The sequence below is a fragment of the Gallinula chloropus genome, assembly GCF_964237585.1.
Source record: "Gallinula chloropus genome assembly, chromosome: Z".
Classification (NCBI taxonomy): domain Eukaryota; kingdom Metazoa; phylum Chordata; class Aves; order Gruiformes; family Rallidae; genus Gallinula; species Gallinula chloropus.
Window position 1 is genome coordinate 60961039 of NC_140089.1, and position 25096 is coordinate 60986134.

Here is a 25096-nt window from a genome sequence, read left to right on the forward strand (position 1 = left end):
TTTTTGTTACAGCACAAATTACCAGTTGCATTTACGCTATTTTAAATATGGTTCTTTGTGCTGCATAGGCAAGGCATATATGAAATGAAACTAAGTCGTTTTCATTAATTACTTCAAATCATTAATGATAAGAAATAGACTAAGACTTTATTTTGGAGGTGGACTTCGTAGAATCATTGAATCATAGAATGGCATGGGTTGGAAGGCACCTCAAGGATCATAGAGCTCCAACCCCTCTGCCACAGGCAGGGCCACAAAACTCCAGGCCTGGATCTACACAAGGTTGCCCAGAGCCCCATCCAACCTGGCCTTGAACACTTCCAGGGATGGGGCATCCACCATGTCTCTGGGCAGCCAGTTCCAGCACCTCACCATTCTCTCTGTAAAAAACTTCCCCCTAATATCTGATCTAAATCTTCCTTCCTTTAGTTGTAATCCATTCCCCCTTGTCCTGCCATTTTCTACCCTTTTAAAAAGTTGATTCCCCTCCTGTTTGTATGTTCCCTTCAGGTACTGGAAGGCTGCAATGAGGTCCCCCCGTAGCCTTCTCTTCTCCAGGCTGAACAAGCCCAGCTCACCCAGCCTGTCTTCATAGGGGAGGTGCTCCAGCCCTCTGATCATCTTTCTGGCCCTCCTCTGAACCCTCTCCAACAGTTCTACATCTTTCTTGTATTGGGGGCCCCAGACCTGGACACAGGACTCCAGATGGGACCTTACAAGGGCAGAGTAGAGAGGGACAATCACCTCCCTGTCCCTGCTGGCCACCCCTCTTCTGATGGAGCCCAGGATACCATTGGTCTTGCGAGCTGCAAGAGCACACTGCTGGCTCATGTTAAGTTTCTCATCTACCAGAATCCCCAAGTCCTTCTCAGCAGGGCTACTCTCAAGAAGCTCTTCTCCCAGTCTGTATCTGTGTCTGGGATTCCTCTGGCCCAAGTGCAAGACCTTACACTTGGCAGTGTTGAACCTCATTAGGTTCACCTGGGCCCACCTTTCCAGCCTCTCAAGATCCCTCTGGATGGCTTCCTTTCCTTCTGTTGTGTCAGCCACACCACTCAGCTTGGTGTCATCCGCTAACTTGCTTAGGGTGCACTCAAAGCCATCATTGATGTCATTGATAAAGATGTTAAAGAGCACCGGTCCCAAGACAGACCCCTGTGGGACCCCGCTTGTCTCCGGCCTCCACCTAGACATAGACCCACTGACCGCCACCCTTTGTCTACATTCTGTCAACCAGTTTCTTATCCACTGGATGGTCCACCCATCAAATCCACATCCCTCCTATTTAGAGATAAGGATGTGGTGGGGGACTGTGTCCAGGTAGATGACATCGGTTGCCTTCCCTTTACCTACTGATGCTGTCACTCCATCATAGAAGGTCACCAGATTGGTGAAGCACGACCTTCCCTTGGTGAAGCCGTGCTGGTTGTCCCGGATCACATGCTCATCCCTAATGTGCTTCAACATGTCATCCAGGAGGATCTGTTCCGTGATCTTCCCAGGCCCAGAGGTGAGACTCACCAGCCTGTAATTCCCTGTCTCTTCCTTGCTCCCTTTCTTATAAATGGGAGTGACATGACCTTTTTTCCAGTCCCCAGGGACCTCCTCGCCCAACAGCCATGACTTTTCAAATATGATGGAGAGTGGCTCGGCAACCACATCAGCCCTGGGATGCATCTCATCCGGCCCCATAGACTTGTAGACATTCAGTCTCATGAGGTGGTCTCAGACTTGCTCTGCCCTTACAGTGGGGGGGATTTACTCCCCCAGTTCTCACCTAGAGGTCCAGGGATGCAAGGTTCTGGGACTTGAGTATTATGAGAATCCTGGCTGCCAAATAAGACCGAAGCAAACAACTCATTCAGTACCTCAGCCTTCTCCTCATCAGTTGCAGCCATTTCTCCATTCTCATTTACCAAGGGGGTACGTTCTCTTTGGCCTGTCTCTTCTGGCCAATGTACCTGTAAAATCCCTTCTTATTGTTTTTAACATCCCTTGCCAAGTTCAGTTCCATCTGCACCTTGGCTTTCCTGATCCTGTCTCTGCAAGTCCGAACAGCATCCCTGTATTCTTTCCAGGCTACACACCCTTGTTTACAGAGCTTGTACTTGCCTTTCTTTTCCCTCAGTTTGGCCAGCAGGTCCTTGCCTAGCCATGCTGGTGTCCTGGCCCTCCTGCCCACTTTCTTATTCAGAGGGAGAGAGAGCTCTTGAGCTCTCAGAAAGGCATCCTTAAAGAGTAGCCAACTTTCCTCAACATTTCTGTCTCTAAGGACCACCTCCCAGGAGATCTTGTCCAACAAGTCCTTAAACAGCCTAATGTTTGCTCTCCTGAAGTTCAGGGTCCTGATCCCACTCTTTGCCAGGCCCATATTCCTTGAGATTGCAAACATCAACTAGGGCATGGTCACTGCAGCCCAGGCTGTCTCCAACCTTAACATTTTTAATCATCTCCCCCACATTGGTGAGCACCAGGTCCAGCAATGCATCACTTCTGGTCGGTCTGTCCAAAATCTGAACCAGAAAGTTGTCATCTATAGACTCCAGGAGTCTCCTGGACCTCTTGCAGCTCACCGTGTGGTTTTCCCAGCAGATGTCTGGGTGGTTAAAGTCCCCCATCAGGATGAGTGCCTGTGACCGTGATGCCTCCTGCAGCTGAAGGAGGAAAGCCTCATCAGTAGTCTCTCTTTGATCAGGTGGCCTGTAGTAGACCCCTATCACCAGCTGTTCTTTATTAGTCCCATCCCTAATTCTGACCCACAGGCTCTCAACCTGCTCCTGACCGCTTCTCAGAGAGCTCCTCACAGTCTATCCACTTTTTAACATAGAGGGCAACTCCACCAGCCTTCCTACCTAGCCTATCCCTTCTAAAAAGGCAAGACCCTTCTACAGGGGTATTCCAGTTGTGGGAAACATCTCACCATGTTTCTGTGATTGCAACATAATTTTCCAGTGACATCACGGTTTCCAATTCCTCCTGCTTATTACCCATGCTGCATCTGTTCGTGTAAAGACACTTCAGCTGGGCCTTCTGACTCACTACTTGTTTTGAGGAGCCCTTCCTCAAACCTCTGGGAGGAATCTGAAGTTTTCCCCCACTGCCTTCTAGATGGACATTAGAAGGTTCTGGAAAGGGGGTCAGCTATACTACCTCCTCTGAGGAGTCCCCAGAAGTTCCCATGGGACACTTTAGAGCTATTTCCCTACAATCTTGTAGAATTTCAGCATCCCCAAGCCCTTCTCTATCTCGTTGAATTTCACCCTCTTCATCCTTTGAATCCAGTATAAAGATAGAGGCTATTTGCTGTACCCTAGCAAGCCTCACTATATCCCCTCCCCCTTCCTAACTAGTTTAAAGCCCTGTCAATGAGGACTGCCAGCTCTTGAGCAAGGATTCTTTTCCCTCTTGGAGACAGGTGGCACCTGTCTGCTGCTATCAGGCCAGGCACTGAGTAAACCGCCCAGTGATTGAAAACCCCAAAGTTCATAAGGTGGCATCAGCCCCCTCAGCCACCTATTCAGCACATCTACTTTCTTAGCCCACTTCATGTTCTTTGCTGCCCCAAACGGGATAGAAGAACACACCATTTGTACTTCCACTGCCTCAATCAACCTCCCTAAACCCCTGAAGTCTCTTTTGATACTTCTCAGACTTCACAGATTTCATCACTGCCTGCCTGAACAATGAGTAACGGGTAGGAATCAGAGGAGTGAACCAGATCCGTGAGTTTTCTAGTTATGTCCTTTATCTGCGCCCCAGGGAGACAGCACACTTCCCTACGGGTAGGGTCTGGTCTGCATTTGGGGCCTTCTGTTCCCATGAGAAGGGAATCCCCAACCAAAATCACCTTTCTGTCTTTTCTGGTGGAGGCAGTCTTGAGGCATGGAGTTGCCTTCCTCACTCTTAGCCTCCTATTAGGGGGATTGTCCTGCATGTTCCCATTTGCCTCCTCTTCAACTCCCAGCACCTCAAACCTATTGCTTAGGGGGACCTGGGGAACCAAGGTCGGCAGGGAGGAGGTTTTCCCATGGCACCAGGCCGGGATTATCTTCCAACCCTCTCCATCTTTCCGGTCACCCACTTCTCCCCGTTCTGCCTGATAGGGCTGGGGATCCAATTATTTTTTTTTTTAAATTTGCCTGGTGACTTTCCTTCTGGCATGCCAGAGAGTTGCTCCACCAGTCTCCCTCTCACACTCCCTAATGCTTCCTAGTCTCTCCACCTCTTCTTTGAGCTCTGCCCCCATGCTAAGCAGATCTTCCACCTGCTCACACCTCACACAGGTGGAATTGCCACCACCATCCACCAGCAGGAGCAGGCTCAGGCACTCCCTGCAGCCAGAGACTTGCACAGCCTCACTCCTGGGCAGGCCCTTGGTCTGGGTCTCCATGCTTTTAGTGGGGTGAGCCCTCTGAATGCTGGAGACCACATGCCTGGGCAGGCCCTTGGTCTGGGTTGCTACACTCTTTATGGAGTGAGGCCTCTGTCTTGTGGAGACCACACTCCTGGACAGGTCCTCGGTCTGGGTCCCCACGCTCTTAATGGGGTGAGCCCTCTGCCTGGTGGAGGCCATGTTAATCTGTGGTCTCAGAGACTGTCAGTACGTGAGGCAGTTCCCCAGGTGTTGAGAGGCAGAACTTACCTGCCTGTCTACAAGAGCTTACAGGGTCAGCACTGCGCAGGCACTGACCTCCCCTCTCTGCATCAGGTGTCGCTGCCCTCTCTGAGGCTGTTTCAAGGTGATGGGTGGTGCTGGGGCCGCTGTTGCCCTGGCAACGCCCCTTTCTCGCGAGAGAGCTCCCGCTTACTGCTGGGGGTCTCGGCTTCACAGGGGCTTTTCCTGGCAGGACAATCACTCCAAACGGTCTTGCAGTTCATGATCTGTTGCTACAGCTCTGGCTGTGCCGGTTCCGAGCAGTCGACCTCGTGGGACTTTGTCATATGTGACACAAAAATATGATCTGAACATGTTTCTTGTCTAACAAATACACTTGTGAAGATTTTAGATTGAAGGAAGGAGTTTATCCTCAGAAAATGAGGTGTGTGCTGCCCTACTGTTATATTTCATCTTTGTTGTGCATGTGTATGTTTGAGAGAGGTGCGTGAAGTCCACTGCAAGGTCTAGTGACCTATCCAGTAACAAATGCAAACTGTTTTCAGAGAGCAGCAAGTATAGAACTGGTGCTTAAGGTGATAGAAGTCAGATGCTCAGGGTCGCTACACAACAGGCAGTGCCCTCACTGTGCATCGGACAGACCCACAGCAGGCAAGTGAAGCGGGCAGAGCAAGGCTTTGGTAGTAAGATCCCATTGATGATCCCAGACAATGTGAGTGATGAGACAGGTTCAGAGTCTGTCTGGAGATGCAGGAAATGGCCCCAGAGACCAGGCTGGAGATAAGACAACTTTGTTGGTCCATCCTGGAGACAGGATCAAAGTTAGAATTGGAAATAGCTACAATGTACATCCAAGGGGTCCTTCAGGGATTGCGGGTGGGACTTGGAGATCTCTTGAGGTACTTTCCAACCCCTACAATTCTGTGATTCTGTGATAGAAGCTACCTATAGCAGACATCTGAGGTGCGTGTAGGCAGCAGAGTCAGAAATGATTCTGAAGACAAGTGCTGCTATGGCATAGCTCAGCCAGGGACTAAGACCCTTAAGTGGGCTGAAATGGACTGAGCCCATGCGCAAGGTGCAGGGGGAAGTCCTCAGAGTGACTGGGTATGGCCAGTAGTCTTCAGGCCCATGCCCTCAGGGTTTTTAAAGTCTTGTCTTTTATTCTAGACACCAAAAAGGTCTGCTATCCCTACAGACAGAAAAAAGGTTGAAAAGCTTTTTTCTCTACATGTCCTGGAGTTTGTCCAATTGTTACACTTTTGGCTTTTTATCCAGGATATTGTTTAGTGAACAGATATTCCCAAGTGTAGAAAAGTCATATTCTTCAAACTTGTTGCAGGGACTTTCCTGCATTCAAGCAGTGCAGTCAGACCTTTTAACATCCAGACTGCCTCAGGAATTACCTAGTACTGTGAACTAGATGAGGATTCTCATCTCTTACCATGTGCACAAAAATTGGGCAAATAGCCATTTCATCTCAACGCATTAAATTTTTTCTTGGGTTTCTCACTGTATAGTATTGCACAGTTCCCACTGATCCTCTTTCCTTGCCCTGGCTGTATTCATTGCCAACAACGTGAGGGCATTAGGAACTGCAAGGTCATAGATTATATCCTGCAAACAGATGGTGGGTTTCTAGTGAGTATGTAAATGTGGTTTCAGGAGACCCTCATGTTAGTACAAAAGTAACAAAAAATTTATCAGGCGAGGATTTAATAATGTTCTGTGGAATATATGGAAAAAAAGTGAATAGCAAACTCTTTTTTCAGAAACCAGCCTTGCTGGAGAGAGCCAGAATAATTTTCTTGATATTGTAGCTCCTTTATTATTTAGTTTGCTTTGAGATTCATACCAACACATGTACTTCCAGAATAGCTGTGACAAAGCTTCCTGTTTACTTTCATTGATAAGCCACAGTCAACATATTCATAAGTGAGCTGTTCTTCAAAAAGCAGTGATGTACAGAAGTAAGTGAAGTATATACCTTATATTTAGTATTTAAGGAATTGCTACCCTTGGAATAAATGCTTATTTAAGTGCAGTTTGGGTATTTTGGGTAAATGACTATATGAGGCTTCTGTATGGTTGCACTCTGCCTGAACAGCTGATCTGGAAAACCACTCTTCCATACTTATTATATCATATACCCAGTCATAAAATTGCTTCATGATTGGCTGCTTAAGTAAATACATCTGCTTTGTTAGACCACTTCCTTACAGTACGTTCTTTTCAATTGTTTTTGTAGACAAGTGGAAGATGAATGCTTTGCACTGCTCCTTGTTCTTCCATGATGACAATTCTGGTCAATACTTGAAAGGAAAAAGTACCTGGAGACATCTCTCTGTCTCTTTTTCACCAGAAATAAATCTCTCTGTTGTGGCAGACAACTCATTTATATTTTAAGTTACAGTGCCAGTTTGAGAAACCATTACTGTAACTAGCTTGAATTTATCTCATATCAGTATCCTTCCCTCCCCTTTTCCTTTCAAATAAAAACTTTTCCAACATTAGTCAGTCAGCTTTTAATCAATTTGAAATTTTTGTAGTTTGCTTTTCTTCTCTTTGACAGTGCAACTGCTGACGATGAATCTTCCACAGATAAGCAGAAATTTAAACCACATCTTCCAAGACTCATGCTGACACACACATACTGACCTGAAACACCAGACTGACATTATGGCACTTTCTGAGTTAGTTGTTAACTGAGATGTCTTGTAAAGACAATATATACAAGCACATTTCTTTTAACAACAACTCTTTATTTGAGGTGAACAGACTTAATCATCCGCATTAGAGGTGCTGTACAGCTGTGGATGACCATAAATCCTTTCCCACAAAGGTTGGACCAGATGGTATTTTGATGTTGCTTCCAACCTGGGCTGCTCTATGATGAACCCTTGCACAGAATAGAATTTGGGTATAGTTCTGTAACAGTGCTTAAGTATCACCCAGGTTCAACTATCGTGAGAGTGCTAGCTCTAGGTCCTACTTTCAATACCCAAAAGAAAGCCTGAGAAACTTTGAAGCACTACTGGGGCTGGTCAGAGCTGTGCCTTTTAATTGAGGCCCCAGCAAGCCATTCAAGCTCTCTCCTCATACTTTGTTGCACTTCAGTACTGTGTAACTCTGCATGATTCTTACCGGTAGAGCTGATTTTTAGGCCTTATTGCCTTGAAGTATATATTTTCCTTCAAAACAGTAGAGCTTCTATAAGAACAATCCTGTAACCAGACAGAAACAAGGCTTGTAAGGGTCTTTTGTTCCACTTTACATGTAGACCAAACAGTAGCTAATAACAAATGCAAGGAGCACCCAAATCTTATTTTAATAACTCCTCTTGCACAATTAATTGGTAATTCTTTCCACCGAGAACAATTTAAGCATAGACAACTGCCTGATCAACAAATGTAAGAAGTTCAAGGAAAAGTAGTAAAATATGCCAATAGTTAGTTGTCCGAGGTCATAGGTAAATGTGAATATTGGTGGCTTCTGGCTCATGAATGATCCATTGAAGAAAATTGGCAGAAACAGTTTCATGATGACCTGGGAGAGAAGGCGTGGCTATTTTTTTTCTGTTAGTAGTTCAGTTCTTTCTATAAGCCAGTAGCAACAGGAGTGAAAATACTGAGCAAAAAAGAAAAATACCCATCATGCTCTGTGCAAAGAACATTAAAAATAATTTAATGTAAGCGTTTTAAAATTATATCATTTATAGTGGTGATGGAATCTAGTTCTAAGGAGGCTAAAACAAAGTCTTGAAAGCAATGCTTTTCTAAGACAGGAATGTTCCCCTTAGAATAGAAAACCACTCTGTTGATGCTTCTTGTCACAGCTGATATCCCTTATCACTGTCCAGTCCTGCAAAACTTGCTTTCCAGCCAACTTGGAAGTTATCCTTTAAAAGTTTATTTCTTTGGTTTTGTACTAGTTAAATTAGCATCCAAATAGCAATGTCAGGAAGTTCAGTTATTGTAACAAATGACAGACTTCTATCTGAAGTCTTGGACCTTTATGCATTGTTATGTGTCTTTTCCTAAAGTTAATAGAGCTAATAGCTGTGCTAAATTGAATGTAGCTGGAAAATGTGGAGATACTTCAGTGGGCGTTAAATACTAAAATCAGAGTTTATTTGCCTTTAGGCTCATTTGCAGACTCATTTTGTAGATTGACTCATTATTCTTTATTTGCAGATCCTGACATATGGTTAGTATCTTCTTGTCCTTTGTCTAGCCACATGGATATTATTGAACTTACATAAGATTCAAACAGGAAGTTTTGTATATGAAGACCAAGAAATAAATTACTCATTATGCAGGGTTGTTCTGAATTGATTTATTTGTAGTAATCAGTGTGTTCTACGACAACATGGTTGTGCTGCTGTTGCAACGTAAGTGCCCTTGTAATACTTTAATGAACAATGTGAACTGTTCTGTGTATGGACTAACTAGCTCTGCTTACAGCATCTTATTAGTCATTACATGAACTGCACAGCAATAAATAGGTGTTGCCATTGACCTGTGCAGTCCCTATCAGGTACTCTTTAGATGAGATGCAGTGAAGCACAAATGCCGCAATTAATTTTGCAACAGGCTAATGAACTACTTGCTAGTTAGCTACAAAATCATTAGATTATCAGCAGCCAAGCAAAGATCTTGGGGCAGGACTGTTTTTTTTGTGGTTTTTGGTCCAGAAAAGGCATGCCAATTAAAAAAAAAAAAAGAGATAAAAAGCATCTTGAACATTGAAGGCTGAATTTCTGAAGCAGTGTTAGAATGGGAAGAAGATTTAAAAATAAACTGATTTTCTAGTGGGCCTTGGTCTGCATATGAAAGGAATATGATTATGTATGATTGTGTATATATATATAGTGATTATACAAAGTGAGTGTTTATGTTGTGAGTTTGTCCAAGAGCAGGGAACTGAAATCAATACCCAAGTGTCCAAGGCTTCTGTATCGTTCTGTCAAGACACTGCTATAACCTTAAGGACAAGTGCAATTTGCTGGAGAAGTACTGCCTCTTCATATTTTTTAATACATTTTTAATTTACTTGATTTAATTTATTTTTAATTTATTTCATTTATTTTTCAAGCATTGTGTCTTTAAGTATGGCTCTAGCTGTCTATTAAAAAATGCAGTATTTTACCTTTACTATTAAAATATGTAAGATTTTCTCTGTGGGATGTGAAGGTTTCCATCTGTTTGATCACACTCATAGATGACACAGCATGTGTGTGCTATTCAGGCGATTCAGGTTCTGATGCTGACCAAAGCCTTGCAGCGAACAAACTGAATCAGCTGGAACTGGAATGGAAAATCTGTTTTCCCATTACATCGGAAAAATGTGTCTTGTGACAGTAATTGTAAAATATTTCAGGAATCAAGAAAATGAGTTCATTAATCTTCACTCAAAGCCCTTTGGATATACTAGAAAAGAGCAAATCTGTTGCAAATGTAAATGTTTCCATGCACCACTCCACTGGGTTTACATTTTCCTCCTGTCTTTTTTCACGCCTCATGCCTGCACTCCTCTGTTGCTCGGGGCAGAACAGCTGGCCTCCTGACCTTTATTGTCATTTTATTTCAGTTAGCAGGCAGACCAGTGGAGAGGTCAAGTGTGCTGCCTCATAGTAATAAAATGAACACCACCAGTGCCGCGGATGTCCAGTTTGTTCCATGATGAACCAGATTATCCACATTGTTTAGGTCTCACAAATCTTTAGGTGGATAACTGTGGCATAAGCCTTTCCAAAGACTTCTGGTTTTTGGAATGCAAGACCCAAGCAGGCGTGCTGAGCATTGAGCCCTTGCTGAAGAAGCCCAGCAGGAGATACAGCTATGATGTCAGGCTGTGTGATGTTGGTGCTGAGCCCATTTCGTAGTTCTTTTAGTCCACTGGTTGTGTCTCTTTGTCAATTCAGCATTTTTTTTTAAGTGTATTGGTTTGAATTTTAAAGTTCATTATAGACAAAGAAAAACCTGTAACAGGGAAGATCATCAAAACAGGTTTTGTGGGTTTTGCCCCTCACTTTTGCTTTTTTCTTTCCCTTAATTTGTGCGGTATTGGTGCTGTTGCTTGGGTTACAAAGGGCTAACAGCAGCTTTAAACAGTCACGTGCAGCAAGGGAAAATATGGTGGGAACAGGAAGCGATAAGAAAGAACGGAGGTACTTCTCAGTTCCTCTGTGTTCTTGTTCTGGGACTTGGTGCTGTCTCAGTTATCCTGATCTCCCTACATCAAAGAGAAGGACTGAGAATGAACTTAATTGTTTTCTCAAGGCTGCCTTTACAAACTAAAAAAACTGTTATAATTGATACTAAACCTGATGGACAAGCAGTGGAAGAAGTATAATCTGGGTTTTGACTGCATGTTATAGAGAGGGAGATGACAGAGGTGGAAAGCCCTTGGCACATCTTCTGCCTTTACAGAGCTCCAAATGTTAAATTATAGCCCTTCTTTGGTGACTTCATGCTGTACTAACCCATGTGTTTATCTTTAGTTTCGAGGCATTAACAACTGTTCTGGGGAAGTGAATTTTCCTGGAAGATGTAGTACTATGCCAGCTCTGCTTAGAAAACTGTAGCAAGGTTTGGGTGTTTGGACTGCTGTCCAAAATGTCATTTTCATTATTAGTAATCCTGGTGCCTAAACACGTGTGTAACAGTCACACAAGGTTTGGCCAATTAATGCTGGATCTTTGTCCCCACTAGGACATTAATGACTGCCTAATTTGAATGGCCATCCATTACCTGTCCCCGTGATCCCAGAATACAGGGAGCAAATGGTTTAGTGTTTAATGTTTTACAGACACTGACATCTATGCAAATAACTGAACCTGTGTTTCTAGTGTTCCGGCATGTGTATCCACTTGGATTATACGTAAAGCTGGGAGAGCTGAAAATAACACTGGTGGACATGATGCAGAATGTAAAATGCAGATTCTTACAGTAAGAGAAGAGAGAGAAAAAGTTTGAGAACTGAGAAAGAGAGCCATGGTTACCTAACGTTTACTAAAATGTATGGATGCTATTTCAGGGTAATGCCATTTTCTGAGCTTTTTTTTTTGCTTTATGAGATTGATGGGGCAACTTGGTTTTGAGACTTACCATGGACTGGGGAAAATGAATTTGAGACCTATGAGAAATATCCATGCCTAGACTGTGTAAAACTCACTTCCATTTAGTTTTCCTAACAAGATAGAAATTGTGCTATCTGGGGGAGAGACTGAAGAGGAAAGATTCACAAGCTTTCCAGGCAAAGTCTGGACAGATGATTTTGCATCAGAACTGTGTGAATGCTGAATGAAAGCTGGCAACTTTTAGCATAACTGCTACACATAGTAGGTTTTCACAAGGTGTTTCTTGACATACAGATAGCATTTGTCCATCTATTCTGGGAAAAATACTTTCTAAAGCCAAATTCCAGACACGTGGTGAGCGTTTAGCCTGCAAGCAGGTACATTTTGGCCCTGCCTTAGCGTCTGATAAGTTGGATGTATCATGGGGCAAATCTTACTGGAGAGCTTTACTAGAAGAAAGGGAGATGTATGGAATTTTCTTGCAAGGTCACAGCGAGTGAAACAAAAAAAACCCTGCATGTGCCAAGCAGGAATGATACACCTCTGTCAGCTCTGTTACAAGTTATTCCTAAGTCAAGGGCTTTTGATCTTTATTTGCCTTGTGTTAGATACCTGCTTGTTTGATATTTCCTGGAATGAATAATCATGCTTATTTTTTGAGAGGTATAACATCTGTTATTAGTAAAGTAAAACTCTTATTGAGGACAGTTCTGATAGTCTTCAGTTCTTAAATTTTATCCAAAGGATAACATGCCATATCTCCCAGTTTCCAAGAGATAGATATGTTGTTAATATACAGAGTGATTGCAGTTGCCATTTTGAGTTGACATGTCACTAGTAAAGTTCTACAGTTTCTTAAGCAGACAGAACCATTTGAAAAAAATATATTAAAATCAAGATCTCTTTAAGATATAGACATCTTTCTAGAGTCATATTAACTATAAATGGTTGCTGGATAGGGTTTATCTATTGGAGAGATAAAGGAGTTTGTAAAATGCACGTATGGCTCTAGTTTCTGTGTTTTTCTGTTCTACTGTTGCATTCCAAAGAAAATGCTCTTTCCGTTTTTCTACATCTGCGGGATGAAGAATGTATACTTAAATTGAATGTGAGAGGGCAGAACTGAAAGAGGACTTTCTCTGCTGAGCAGCGTGATCGTAACAAGCAGAATATTTAGTAGTAATTGGAAAGACTTGGCAGAAGAGCCTCAGCAGCTAAATTGTTTATGTAAATGGGTGTCACAAAAACCCATTTGATTTTGTGTTTTGTTCAAAACATTGTGTTGGGCTTTGTTTGCTTTTGGTTCTTTCCATCAGAGTGCATTTGTTGCTTAAGAAAACAGGGTCAAGTAAGGCTGGTCAGTAGGGTTGCTTGTTAATTTTTCCTGTGCTTTTTAGATAAAGTAGGGAAGACGTTTCTTAGGGGAGTGTCATGGAGGGATGTCAGATGCTTTGGTTTTCTTTCAAGTTTCCTTCATCTGTATTGCTGGAGGGAAGGAATGATACAGTCCAGACCTTATAAACAGACACATTTTCCTATTTACTTTTGCAGTGCTTACCCACAGATGCAAGTTTGTGCTGTGGTTATTAATCTCCTCTAAGTATGTTTCACTTTAATGAACTTGTATTCTGTTTCAGTGATTTTTCAGAAGATAGCTATCTACAAATATGGAGATTTTAACAATAACATGTCAGACATGTTTGCTCATAAACTCACTTGATATCTACTCTGTAAGTCTGCTTGCACCGTTAGTTTGTGTCCTCACTCTTGATTTAACTGTCTGACCATTTGTATAAATAAAGCAAGCACCTCGTACTGTCAGAAATGGTTAGGTGGCTGAAAACAGGTGCAAAGTATTGATTGTAGTAAGATTATAAAAAAGATATCTGTAAATGTAAGCTCTCCAGAATTACTGCTTTTGATTTAATTTGATTTTTAAATCTGAGAGGTTTAAAGTCAGAATTTATTTGAAAGAGGTGGCAGGGGGAAATAAGTTTGAGGGTCAGACAATTACCTTACTAGTTTGGCAATCAAATATATGACTCTTTGAAAAGTTTTTCACAAAAATCTCATTTCTGCCACTGTGTCCTTACATGTTATTCAAATAACTGAGAGAAGATTGAGCTGCCATTTTACTGGTTTTCATACGACACTACTATAGTAGTTATCTGCACTAGCCTCTTTGAGCAGTTTCATGCATACGGCCTTTTAATAAGATCTGTAGCCTGAAACTGCTTCTGTCGGAATTTATCCTCTTTAACACAGCTACAGCGATTATTACAGAAAGCACTATTTTCATTTCCATTAAGGTAATTGTTGCGGTACCTTCTGATCCTATGCTTCACAGATTAATTGTGCATGGGAAGAAACAGTCATCTACATGGCTTCCACTCATCAGAATAGAAATTATTTTACTTTTGTGATTTCTGTGTTGTTAGGTACAGAAGATTTCACAGGAGCTCTGCAATTCCACGTAATCTCTACTGTGTATTTACTGGTTCCTTTTTTATGCACAGTTTAGTGGTGCTCAGTGTAACACTTCACAAAGCATATGCTCAGTATGACGGTTGATTATATCCACTATGACTGTATAGAAGCTGTAACTGTGTCAGTGTTTATTAGTAGTAGCTTATTTACTATATATATAATAACACAGTTAAAAAAGGGGGGGATTTATAATATAAATATTCATTGATATTTTTGTCTTGTGTAATTCTGTGTCTTTTCTCCTTTTTAGGCTGTGCTGAGTCCTCTAATAGCAATCGCACTGAAAATATCTCAGATTCATGAGAGGACAGGTCGAAAGGGACCCACTGTCATCACCTGAAGCCATGGAAATTTGTTAAAACCAGGGCCAAAAGAGGAGCAGCAAGGAAGAGACAGGACCTTGCTGAAACATGTTAGCCATTTGTGCCTTGTATGATTTTAAAAGTTTTCTTGGGGATAGAGGTAGAGTGGGGAGAAAAATTCAGTATAATATTGAGCATATTCATTTGCATTGATCTCCAGATACAATAGCGTATTGACTTTTTTGTTTTACTCGCAGTATCTTATTTTCTTGTAACAGTATAACCAAAGAAAGAGGCCTTAACTTTCAAATGTTGTCAGCGATGTGACAGAAAAGGAAAACTGCTTGGTTCTGAATGCTCTGATAAAGGCTGGGGAAATTTCAGTAAGGGAGAGAGGGGGAGGAGTTGCAAAGCAAGGTGTGTTTGGTGAATATTGTTTGGGATCCTGAATGTTGTTTGGGATTCCCAACAATATTTGGGAATATTGTTGGCTTATGAGAACATCACAGACCATGTCTGCAGCGTAGAGGCTGGGTACTAGTAGCTTTGCAAAGGGTGTGTTACCTCAACTGACAGCACTCCTCCTCTCCAGTCTTTCCTGTTGCTCACAGATGCATGCTGGCAGCAGTGTTGTATATGCACTTGCACATGCTCCCAAAGATGGGGTTATCCCGTAGTTTGGGTTTTTTTGCCCCTGCTTTTGCAGCATATCAATGTGACTTGTGCCTTTACATTTTCCTGATTTTTTGACACTGTGGGTTTTTTCCTCCAAAGTGCTGTAGAAGCTGATTGTGTCCTTCCAGGAATGTCGGGTGTGGAATCTGGCTGTCTTTTGCAATATTCCTCATATTGGCAGGTGGTGATGCTTACTGTGTTTGAAAGGTAATTACTGCAAGTTCAGCAGTTTTTCACAAAGGAGGTATTACAGAAATTTTTTAAACCTTTGGAATATTCATTCTCAACTTACCACAAAGTGGTAAGTGAAGTGTGTACTGAAGAGGAGATGAAAACAAAGGCAGATTAATTAAATAGAAATACTTGTCTGATTCACCAGCTAGATGCAGCTTAGATTCTGTGTAACAGTAGATCCTGGAATAAAAATATATGGAGGAACAGAGGGAGAAGACATGTCCTGACATAGATCTGAGAAGGATATTGGGGATATGGACATCAGCATTTTTCTGCTTGTGAAATCATACTGCAGTTCTAGCTACAATGCTGTGCTCTGAACTCGAACACAGACACTTTATGCATGTGAGTTGGTTGAAAGCTTTGCTTCCTTGGGAACAGTGTTGTCACTTGTATCACATCAAGGTGGCTTTGTGCAACTTGCCTCTTTGCAGTGTTTCATTCAGTTCATTGTCGTTGTCAGTTTTTAGTGCAATTTATATAATATTGCAGCAAAGGAAATAGTTTTGATTTCTTTCAACACTTCTGTCAAAAAATTGCTATGGCACTGAGTACACAATAAAGAGTAATGCTGTATTTCTGTCTTAATACTTAATTGTTGACAAGACACGCGGCACTTTCAAGCATTCTAATAAAACTGCCTTTAATACAATTACATTATCTACTTAATTGACTCTAAAACCATGAGATAGTAATATTCTCACACAGTATTCAACCTTACCATTAAGTGTTCCCACAAACAAAAGTATTTTAAGAGTTTAGTTCTTTTTATAATTTTTTTTTTTTTTTTTTACTTTTTGAGGTAACTGTGGCACTCTCAGACAGTTTGAGCATCGACTTTTGAATGTAAGAATATTCATCTTTACAGAAACTGTATTTATCTAATCTTTCATTTCTCTTCTAGATCAAACTCATCCAGGTGCAGGATAGTAAGCTTCTAACCAGTGGGTCACACACGGTCTGGAATAGACATACTTTGGCACATGACACTTAGTTCAGATTACTGGGCTGCATGACAGAGATCTCTTCCAAAATCTCTTACACATTCTCTAACAATTAAATATTTTTTGATCACGTGGTGAACTGAACAGTTGTAGTACCAGTGTCCCATTCACCAGGGTTCGGGGACTGGGACTTGCACTTTGAAAAGCAGGATGTGCTGAAGCCAGGTGTCTTTCAAGATTTGGTAGGAAGAGTCACTGAGGAGCAAACTAGGGCTGTGAAGAGGCACACACGTGTTCTTATCAGAAAGTCACTAGAGTACTAGCTGCAGTAGGTGGCAGTCTGCTTGCATGAAGGCAGTCTTTGTGAATAAAAGAAATGCTTTAAGTTCTCAGTACTGACTTTGTTCTAGGCTTCAGAAACAACAGTTGTGCCTCTGTTACTGAAATGGAGGAAAGGTCTTTTTTGGGTGGTTTTGAGAATCTGTCAAACAGCAGACTTCCAGAACAAGCTTAACTCCAAATCCACTCACCATCCCTTTTTTATGATTACTGATGATATTGAAAAATATATAACTGGTGTTTTCTACCAGTTAATTGCTTTTCTCTTCTCGAAGATTAATAACACTTTGTAAGGCTGAAGTACAGCTGCTATCTTTATATCTGATGTGTTTAGGGAACGACTGTAGCCATAACCTCATAAAGTGTGCTGCATTTTCTGAGGTATTTTACTGATTAACATGGAAGATGAATGCTTGGAAAAGAGCTACATACATAAATTAACACAAAGACGTAAGGCTTCTAGAAACAGACCATACATCTAGCCTTCTGTGGCTATTGTGGGATTAACAGTTTTATCAAGTTCAGCTCTGATTGCACAAACATACTTCAACAGTAATTGTGTCTCCCAGAGCCTCAGATTTTTCTGTACTCAGCAATGGAAAGTTATACTCCTGTCACAGGAATTCAAAGAGACAAGCGAGAGAGAGAACAATTTCAAGGTACGTTAGCAGAGGCTAACCAAGACAGAGCTTGGATGGGTCTCAAGAACAAAGAAAGAGTCAGCAGGTGACAGGATTAAGAAAGGATAAATTATTGGATTCAGCTGAAAAGAGAGAGATGTGGTAAAAGAACACTAATAGCACAACAGTGGATTTGAGAGAAGAGAAAGAGAAAAAGGAATTAAAGGTGGGAAAGGGGCGTAGTCTAAGGATGGTTTAATACTGTTCAGTGTTCAAGAAAACTCCCCATAATCTCGTCTGTTTGATGGCTGTGTAGTACCAACTGCTGTCAGGATCTAAGATAAATAATAGTTTACACTAGGGGTAAGTTTGGAGCAATACAAACTGGTGGCTCTGACATAACTTAAACAGTTTATAAAAACACAATAGCCAAGACTGAATTACTGATAATGGTGGAAGAGTAACACCAATGTGACTGGAAGAAACAAAATGTTTGGTGTGGTCCCACTGGGGAGCCTGGTTGTGACTTTTTGCCACACGTGCTTCAAACGTCTGCTCTTCAGCATCAAGCAGTTTGAGCTGAGTCAGTGTGGTAGGTTGACCCTGGCTGGAGGCCATGTGGCCATCAAAGCCACTCTGTCACTGCCCTCCTCAGCAGGGCAGAGGAGAGAAATTATAATGAAAGGCTTGTGGGTTGAGATAAAGACAGAGAAAGATCATTCAGCAGTTACCATCATGGGCAAACCAGACTCCACTTGGGAAAATTAGTTTAATTTATTACCAATTAAAATCAGAGCAGGATAATGAGAAAATAAACCCAAAATCTTAAAACACCTCTCCCCCCACAAGCCCTCCCTTCTCCCTCGGTTCAACTGCACTTCTGATTTGTCTCCCTCCTTCCTCGAGCAGCACAGGAGGGATGGGGAATAAGGGTTGTGGTCAGTTATCGCATGCCTCTGTCACTCCTTCCCCCTCATTGAGAGGACTCTTCACATTATCTCTGAGGGTGCAGACTCCAAAACCTCTCTGGGCAAACTGTTCAAGTATTTGACTGCTCCCATAAAGAAATGAAAAAACTTTCTTGAATGTTCAGATGGAATTTCTTATGTTTCAGTTCGTGCCAAGTGCCTGTTGTCCTGTCATGGGGCACCACTGAGAAGAGCCTGGCTCCGTCCTCTTCTTTCTCTCCCATCAGGTATTTATTGAACCCAGTAAGATCCCACTCGAGCCTTCTCTTCGCCAGGCTGAACACTCCCAGGTCTTTCAGCCTGTTATATGACAAATTCTTCAGTCCCTTGATCTTCGAGGCCCTTTGCTGGAGGCACTCCAGTATGTCCATGTCCAGACCTGGACCCAGCACTCTAGATACATCTCAGCAGTGCTGAGCAAAGGGAAGGACCACCTCCCTCCACCTGCTGATGATGCTTTTCCAAACACAGCCCAGGATGCCATTGCCATCTTTGCTCTGCTGGCAAGTTGCTGGCGAGCAGTCAGCTTATCCAGCATGTGACCTCCAGGTCCCTCTCTGTGTAGCTACTGGCCCCAGTATGTATTGATGCCTGGGTTCATTCCCCCCCAAGGGCAGGACTTGCATGTCCTTTTGCTGGACTTCATGAAGTTTCTGTTGACCCATTTCTCCAGCCCATCCAAGTCCCTGTGAATGGCAGGAAAACACTCTGGTGTGTCAGCTTTCCTTCCAGTGCTTTATGATCTGCAAAACTGCTGAGGGTGCACTCTGCCCCATCATCCAGATTGTTAAAGATGTTAAGCAGTACTGGCTCCAGTATTGACCCCTGGCGCACACTTGCTGGTGGCTGGCCTCCAGCTGGACTTTGTGGCTGTAGTCAGAACCTTCTGGGTCTGGCTGTTTCAATCCTCCTCACTGTCAACTAAACCTTATTTTGTCACCTTTTCTATGTAGCTTTTAAGGGAGGTAGTATCCAAAGCCTTACAAAAGTCAAAGCAAACAACATGCTCTCACCTTGTTCACTGAGCAGTCATTTCGTTGTAGAATGTCATCAGTTGGTTAAGCATCATTTCCCCTTTATAAATCCGTGCTGACTACTAGTCATCTTCTTGTCCTTCATGGTTTTGGCATTAGTTGCTTCATCAGGATTACTTGCTTCATCACCTCCAGAGGGCCTAAGATGAGGCTAACCAGCCTGTGACTTCCCAGATCTTCCTTCTTCTCTTAAAGACAAGAATGATTTTTGTCCTCAGGAAACTCTCCCAATCACCACAGCCTTTCAAAGATAATGAAGGGTGGCCTTGCAATGTCATGGCCCAGCTTCTTCTGGCCTGTGCATACATCCTCAGTCATCTCATGGACTTGTCCGGTTTGTTTAAGGGCTCCCTAGACTGATCCTGTGCCACCCAGGGTAGGTCTTCCTTTCTCCATACTTCTACTCTGGTCTTGAGGGCCTGGAGGATGGTTTTACCAACAAAAATGAAGGCAAAGCACTGGGCACCTCAGCCTTTTCCAGGGCAACTAAACTACCTGTAGAAATTTCTCTTGTTGCCTTCAATGTTCATCACCAGAGTCAACCCCAGGTGGGCTATGGCTTTGGTACTCTCATTCTGGCATGACTGGATAGGGTCTCTATGTTCCTTCTGGGTCACCTGTCTCTTCTACCACTTATTGTATGCTTTCTGATCATACATTTCATTTAGTGAACTTCCTTGCCATCCATACAGGCCTCCTGTTGCATTTGATTTCTACATGTCAAGAAGAACCATTGCTGAACCTGAAGGAGGTGATCATTGAAAATCAGACGTCTGTCCTGGACTCATCTTATCTCCAGGGTCATAACCCATGAAATTCTTCTAAGCAGATCTCTGAAAAGATTCAAGTCTGCTCTACTAACTTTGGTCCCACTTTTTGCCCTTCTCCATCTTCTCAAGATCCTGAACTCCACCACTCACTGCAGCTAAAGCCTCAACATGCCCACTCGTTTCTTCTGGCATTGTAAATATCAGGACAGCCATGCACCTTCTTGTTGCATCCTCAGTGACCTTCATCGGGAAGTTATCAATCCACTGAAAGAACCTATTTTGAAGCCTTAGTTCAACCTGTTCATAACCTCCAGCCCAGAGAAAATGCCTTTTAACCTAAAACTTCCAGCCACTATTCTTGGTAAAGGTGACTTCATGCTAGCAAGCTTGATCAAAAGCAAAGCGTTTAAAAACTTTTACTGCTTTAAGATCGTTGAAATTTTTAAGCTATTTTCCCACACCATTTTCCGTTAATGTCATAGCCAAGTCATAGAATCATAGAATCACAGAATGGCATGGGTTGGAAGGGCAACCAAGGATCATAGAGCTCCAACTCCCCTGACACAGGCAGGACAACCTCCAAGCCTGGAGCTACACAAGGTGGCCCAGAGCCCCATCCAACCTGGCCTTGAACACTTCCAGGGATGGGGCATCCGACACCTCCCTGGGCAGCCAGTTCCAGCACCTCACCACTCTTTCTGTAAAGCACTTCCCTCTAATACCTAATCTAAACCTTCCCTCCTTTAGCTTCAATCCATTCCCTCTTGTCTTACCATTGTCTACCCTTTTAAAAAGTTGATTCCCCTCCTGTTTGTATGTTCCCTTCAGGTACTGGAAGGCTGCAATGAGGACCCCCCACAGCCTTCTCTTCTCCAGGCTGAACAAGCCCAGCTCACCCAGCCTGTCTTCATAGGGGAGGTGCTCCAGCCCTCTAATCATCTTTGTGGCCCTCCTCTGAACCCTCTCCAACAGTTCTACATCTTTCTTGTATTATGGGCCCCAGACCTGGACACAGGACTCCAGATGGGGCCTCAGGAGGGCAGAGTAGAGAGGGACAATCACCTCCCTGTCCCTGCTGGCCACCCCTCTTCTGATGGAGCCCAGGATACCATTGGCCTTGCGAGCTGCAAGAGCACACTGCTGGCTCATGTTAAGTTTCTCATCCACCATAATCCCCAAGTCCTTCATAGCAGGGCTACTCTCAAGGAGCTCTTCTCCCAGTCTGTATCTATGTCTGGGATTCTTCCAGCCCAAGTGCAACACCTTACACTTGGCAGTGTTAATAATAATTCATTAGCTGTAAAGACAAACTGTAAAACAGATTGTGTCAAATAAACTATTAGGTATTAGCTTTAATTTTCTCCTTATCTCAATGACCTTTATGTCTCAAATGCTTTTTTCCATATTGAGGCTGAAGATGCCATTATCTTCTCATGTCTGGATTCATTTAGCCCTCACAACATCTGCAGAAGGCTGGGGCTGAAAAGGGGCACTGCAGGCCTTGCCTGGGGCTGCAGGGAAAAGAGGATTTTCCTTTCCCTGTAGTTTTTCCACACGATTTTATCCTTGCATTATCAGGATTTTAGATCTTTCACATAAAGGATTAAACTCTTTGGAAGAAAAAATTGCCATCACAGAATTACAAGGTTGGAAAAGACCTTTGAGATTATTTAATCCAACCATGCCTGTCCTCTACTAAACCATATCCCTGAGCACCTCATCTACCTGTCTTCTAAATACATCCAGGGTTGGTGTCTCAACCTTCTCACTGGGCATCCTGTTCCCGTGCCTGATAACCCTTTCAATGAAGATCTTTTTCCTAGTGTGTTAAAAGAAAAAGTGCTGAAAAAACAGCCATAATGCTAAAGTTGCTTTCTTAGGGTGTGTGGGCCTGAGGAAAGCACAGTAACTTTTCTGTTTCACTGGTTATTCAGCAAAAAGCAAAGCTCCATCTATAGCCAGCATAGCAGGTACAAAACTGGGTGACCCGGCATGACATTGTTCTTGTCAGCTGGAATTACAGAGGTGAGTGGCCTGGGTGCAAATCTGCCTCGGTGATTTTACGGAAGGAAGGAAACATGTAACAGCGGAAGGATGAGTCTAAGCCTGTCCTCTTTGAAACTGCAAGGACACTTATGTTAGAAGCAGGATGCATGGCCACTTTTTTTTTTAAGTATCCACAGTCTGAAGCTGCAATGGAAGCAACTGCTTTTAGAGACAGATCAGAGGAGTGAATCGCAGAAGGTTTTTTCCTCCTGCAATCACTAGTTCCCTTTGAGGAGCTGAGGGCATAAACCATCTGTTTAGCAGGTAGGAAATGTATTATGCATGTTGTATTCCATGCTTATCCTGAATTGTGGGCACACTCTATCGTCTAAGCAATTATGTGGCATTTGTTTTAAATACAAAATTTATTCATTAATTCAATAGTAAAAGACCAGCTATTAGTATGTCAAAATAAGAGAAATTAACTTGAAAGTTATATGGTACAAAAATAATCACTTACAGGAAATAAATTAGAAATTCCAAATAAAACCTGAGTTAACAGGTTTCCTGCGTCGGCTAATGATACAAAACTACAAATGAGGACTTTTAGCCCTACCTCCTTATGAGGCACAAGACATTTAAGATTAATAACTGCATAATGCTTAATTTATCTTGCAGCATAAGAAACTCCCATTGCTGATGATGTTGACATTTATAAGATAAACCTGATTCTATCTGTACAGATTTTTATCTCTACAGAGATTTCTCTCTCTACAGAGATTTATTTTGTTTTGAAATACTGTGTACCTTTATATGTATATATATCCCCTTCACCTCTACTCAAACACACAAATGGTCAATCCTTTGTCTTGGCAGCTTCTCCCCTAAGGGATCCCTTAGAATCTGTCAAGATCTCCCCATAGGGGTCGCTTGACACAGGTCTTCCAGTTTTTCCCTCTTCAGGGACACAGGAATCCCCCCCTGCCTGTCTCAGGTATTCTGGCAGACATTGCTCTTCCTGAGGTCCCCTGGCCGCCTGTATCCTGGTGGCAACTGTTTTTTCTCATGGATGGGTGACAATTTGCCTGCCTTCCAAGGGCCGAGTCTTGGTGAGCTGCTTGCTGCTGCTGTAGCTGCCACACAGGTAATTCATAAGGTGGTGGCTGTTCCTGCTCATTAATTTCATTGATGAATTCAGTGCTGCTTTCACTGTACGGAGGTGGAGCAATATTAATGACTTGCTGTTGTAACGTGGAGGCAACTGGCAGTGGGGAGGTCTGTTTTTCAGGATCTGTTCTGTCTTCATAGGAGGGGGGATAGAAGTCAGGCCTGAAAAATGGAAACCAAAAAAGACCACATAATGGTGAAATGTGATTTATCTCAGAGAGCTTGTTTAGATGCTTTGCCTGTAATGTTTCCAAAGTTTAGATGAGGCTTGACCTGTGAATGGAGACCTAAGTAGGTTTTGACCAGTTCATTATATTGACGTAAAACATCTGGCGTATCTGAGATCATTACTGATGTCTTTCTGCTAAATGTTTTATTAAAACATGACATGTTAAAAAGACGAACTGTCCCTGTGAGAGTTTCCTCCCGTGGCATGCATACACTCATGAGCACATCAGTAAGTGCCTAAGAAGAGTTTGATTTGGAAGAAGAAAAAGACTGCTGTCCAAAGTAAGGTTAAGGTAGTGAGTTAGTTATTGTTACAATAGTAATTGTTTTCCCCTGATTTTAAAATACATTTTGCATGTTTCTGCTTATCTACCCTAATTTGCTGAAAGTTGTTTTCATAGTACTTTCTAGGTACCCCTTCTCCGTGTTTCTGGTGGTGTTTCCACAACCGTCTGGCAAAAGTGACTTGTATCCAGAGACCCTGTAAAGACTTGTGGGCCAATTAGTTCAGGAATCTCACTCTCTCAAAGTATCAGACTTTGCTCAGAAATAGTGAGGATAATTACACAAGAAAACTTTAGCAGGGGCCATATAGGTAGCTGAAGCTCCCTGCATACCTCATTGGTAGTAAGTAGTATAAGCAAGTAATTCTCAGCATCTGGAATTGTCTGTAAAGATGGAACTAATGATGCTCTTGCAGGAGCTCCAGGAAGTCAGTGTAGCTGCACCTGCTCCCTCCATGCACAGCCTGGACCACTCTGTGCCACCTGCCCTGTTTCCTGAGGTATACCTTACCTCACGCACCGTTTGCTCAAACTGCTGTTTGCTGTTTGGTCTAGCAAACCAAATTTCAGCGTCATTTCTCTCCACAGGAATCTAATAAAATGCTTACTTTTTTTAAAAAAAAAAAGAATTATTTTGTAAAAGCCTTGCATTGCTTCTTTCTTCTCACAGCATGTTTGCAAAACAGCATTCCTCCCTCCCAGCTCATCAGCAGCAGCTTGTAACACATACCTGTCTATGGTGCTGACACGTAGCTCTCTACGGTGGGTATTTTGAATTAAGATCTTGCAGTGGCCCCTGTATTTCAAGACTTCATCTAAAGTGCTCCAGAAAATGCCAGTCACAAATAAGAAGAGCCCCAGAGCCAACAGGCAGTAAACCACCAGTTCATTATTTCCACATCCGCACGTGGAGGAATTTGTGAAAACACAAAGGACTCCCAGGCAAAAACTGGAGAAACCGAGCAAGAGCACAAAAAGACGAATGAAGGTAAAAGCACCTTTGGGCATCTTTCCCAGCAGACACAGCACTCGGCTACCGTCTGCTGGGGTTTTTTTTGCTGGCTGTCTCAGCTGTGCTTCTCACCTTCATGTGCAGGCATTTTATACACTTCAAGATCAACTGGCCTTTGGACAACCAAGAGAATCAGGCAGTTTTAAGATACTAATTAACTCTTCGAGATACTCCTAATCTCTTTTGAGATTAATTTGTAATCCTAAACCCTCTTTAAGGAAGGAAACAGAAACTTCCTGCACTGTTCCTTTGACATGGTGCTCTCCAGAGCACACATTGACTGTTGTGTTTGCCGCGTCTCACATTTGCAAGGGAGTACACAATTTGTCAGTTTACAAACAAGACCTGTA

At 42.7% G+C, this 25096-nt stretch overlaps 2 protein-coding genes across 2 annotated transcripts in view; one reads left to right on the plus strand and one right to left on the minus strand.

Moving 5' to 3' along the window:
* Positions 1 to 15970, plus strand: part of PGM5 (phosphoglucomutase 5) — a gene marked incomplete at its 5' end in the record, with an annotated part of 82136 nt that extends 66166 nt beyond the window's left edge. Inside the window, one exon of the mRNA XM_084278059.1 lies at positions 14434 to 15970. Within this exon, the coding sequence (XP_084134185.1) occupies positions 14434 to 14523 (90 nt within the window). The 3' untranslated portion in view covers positions 14524 to 15970. The remainder of the gene's footprint in view (positions 1 to 14433) is intronic.
* A 7044-nt stretch (positions 15971 to 23014) lies between these two features.
* TMEM252 (transmembrane protein 252) lies at positions 23015 to 24809 on the minus strand (the record flags this gene model as incomplete). The annotated part of the gene is made up of 2 exons (XM_084278491.1): positions 24465 to 24809; positions 23015 to 23384 (listed from the first exon to the last, which is right to left on the minus strand). The coding sequence occupies exons 1-2, from the start codon at positions 24740 to 24742 to the stop codon at positions 23015 to 23017; spliced, it is 648 nt and encodes a 215-aa protein (XP_084134617.1). The 5' UTR covers positions 24743 to 24809.
* Positions 24810 to 25096: the final 287 nt, after the last annotated feature.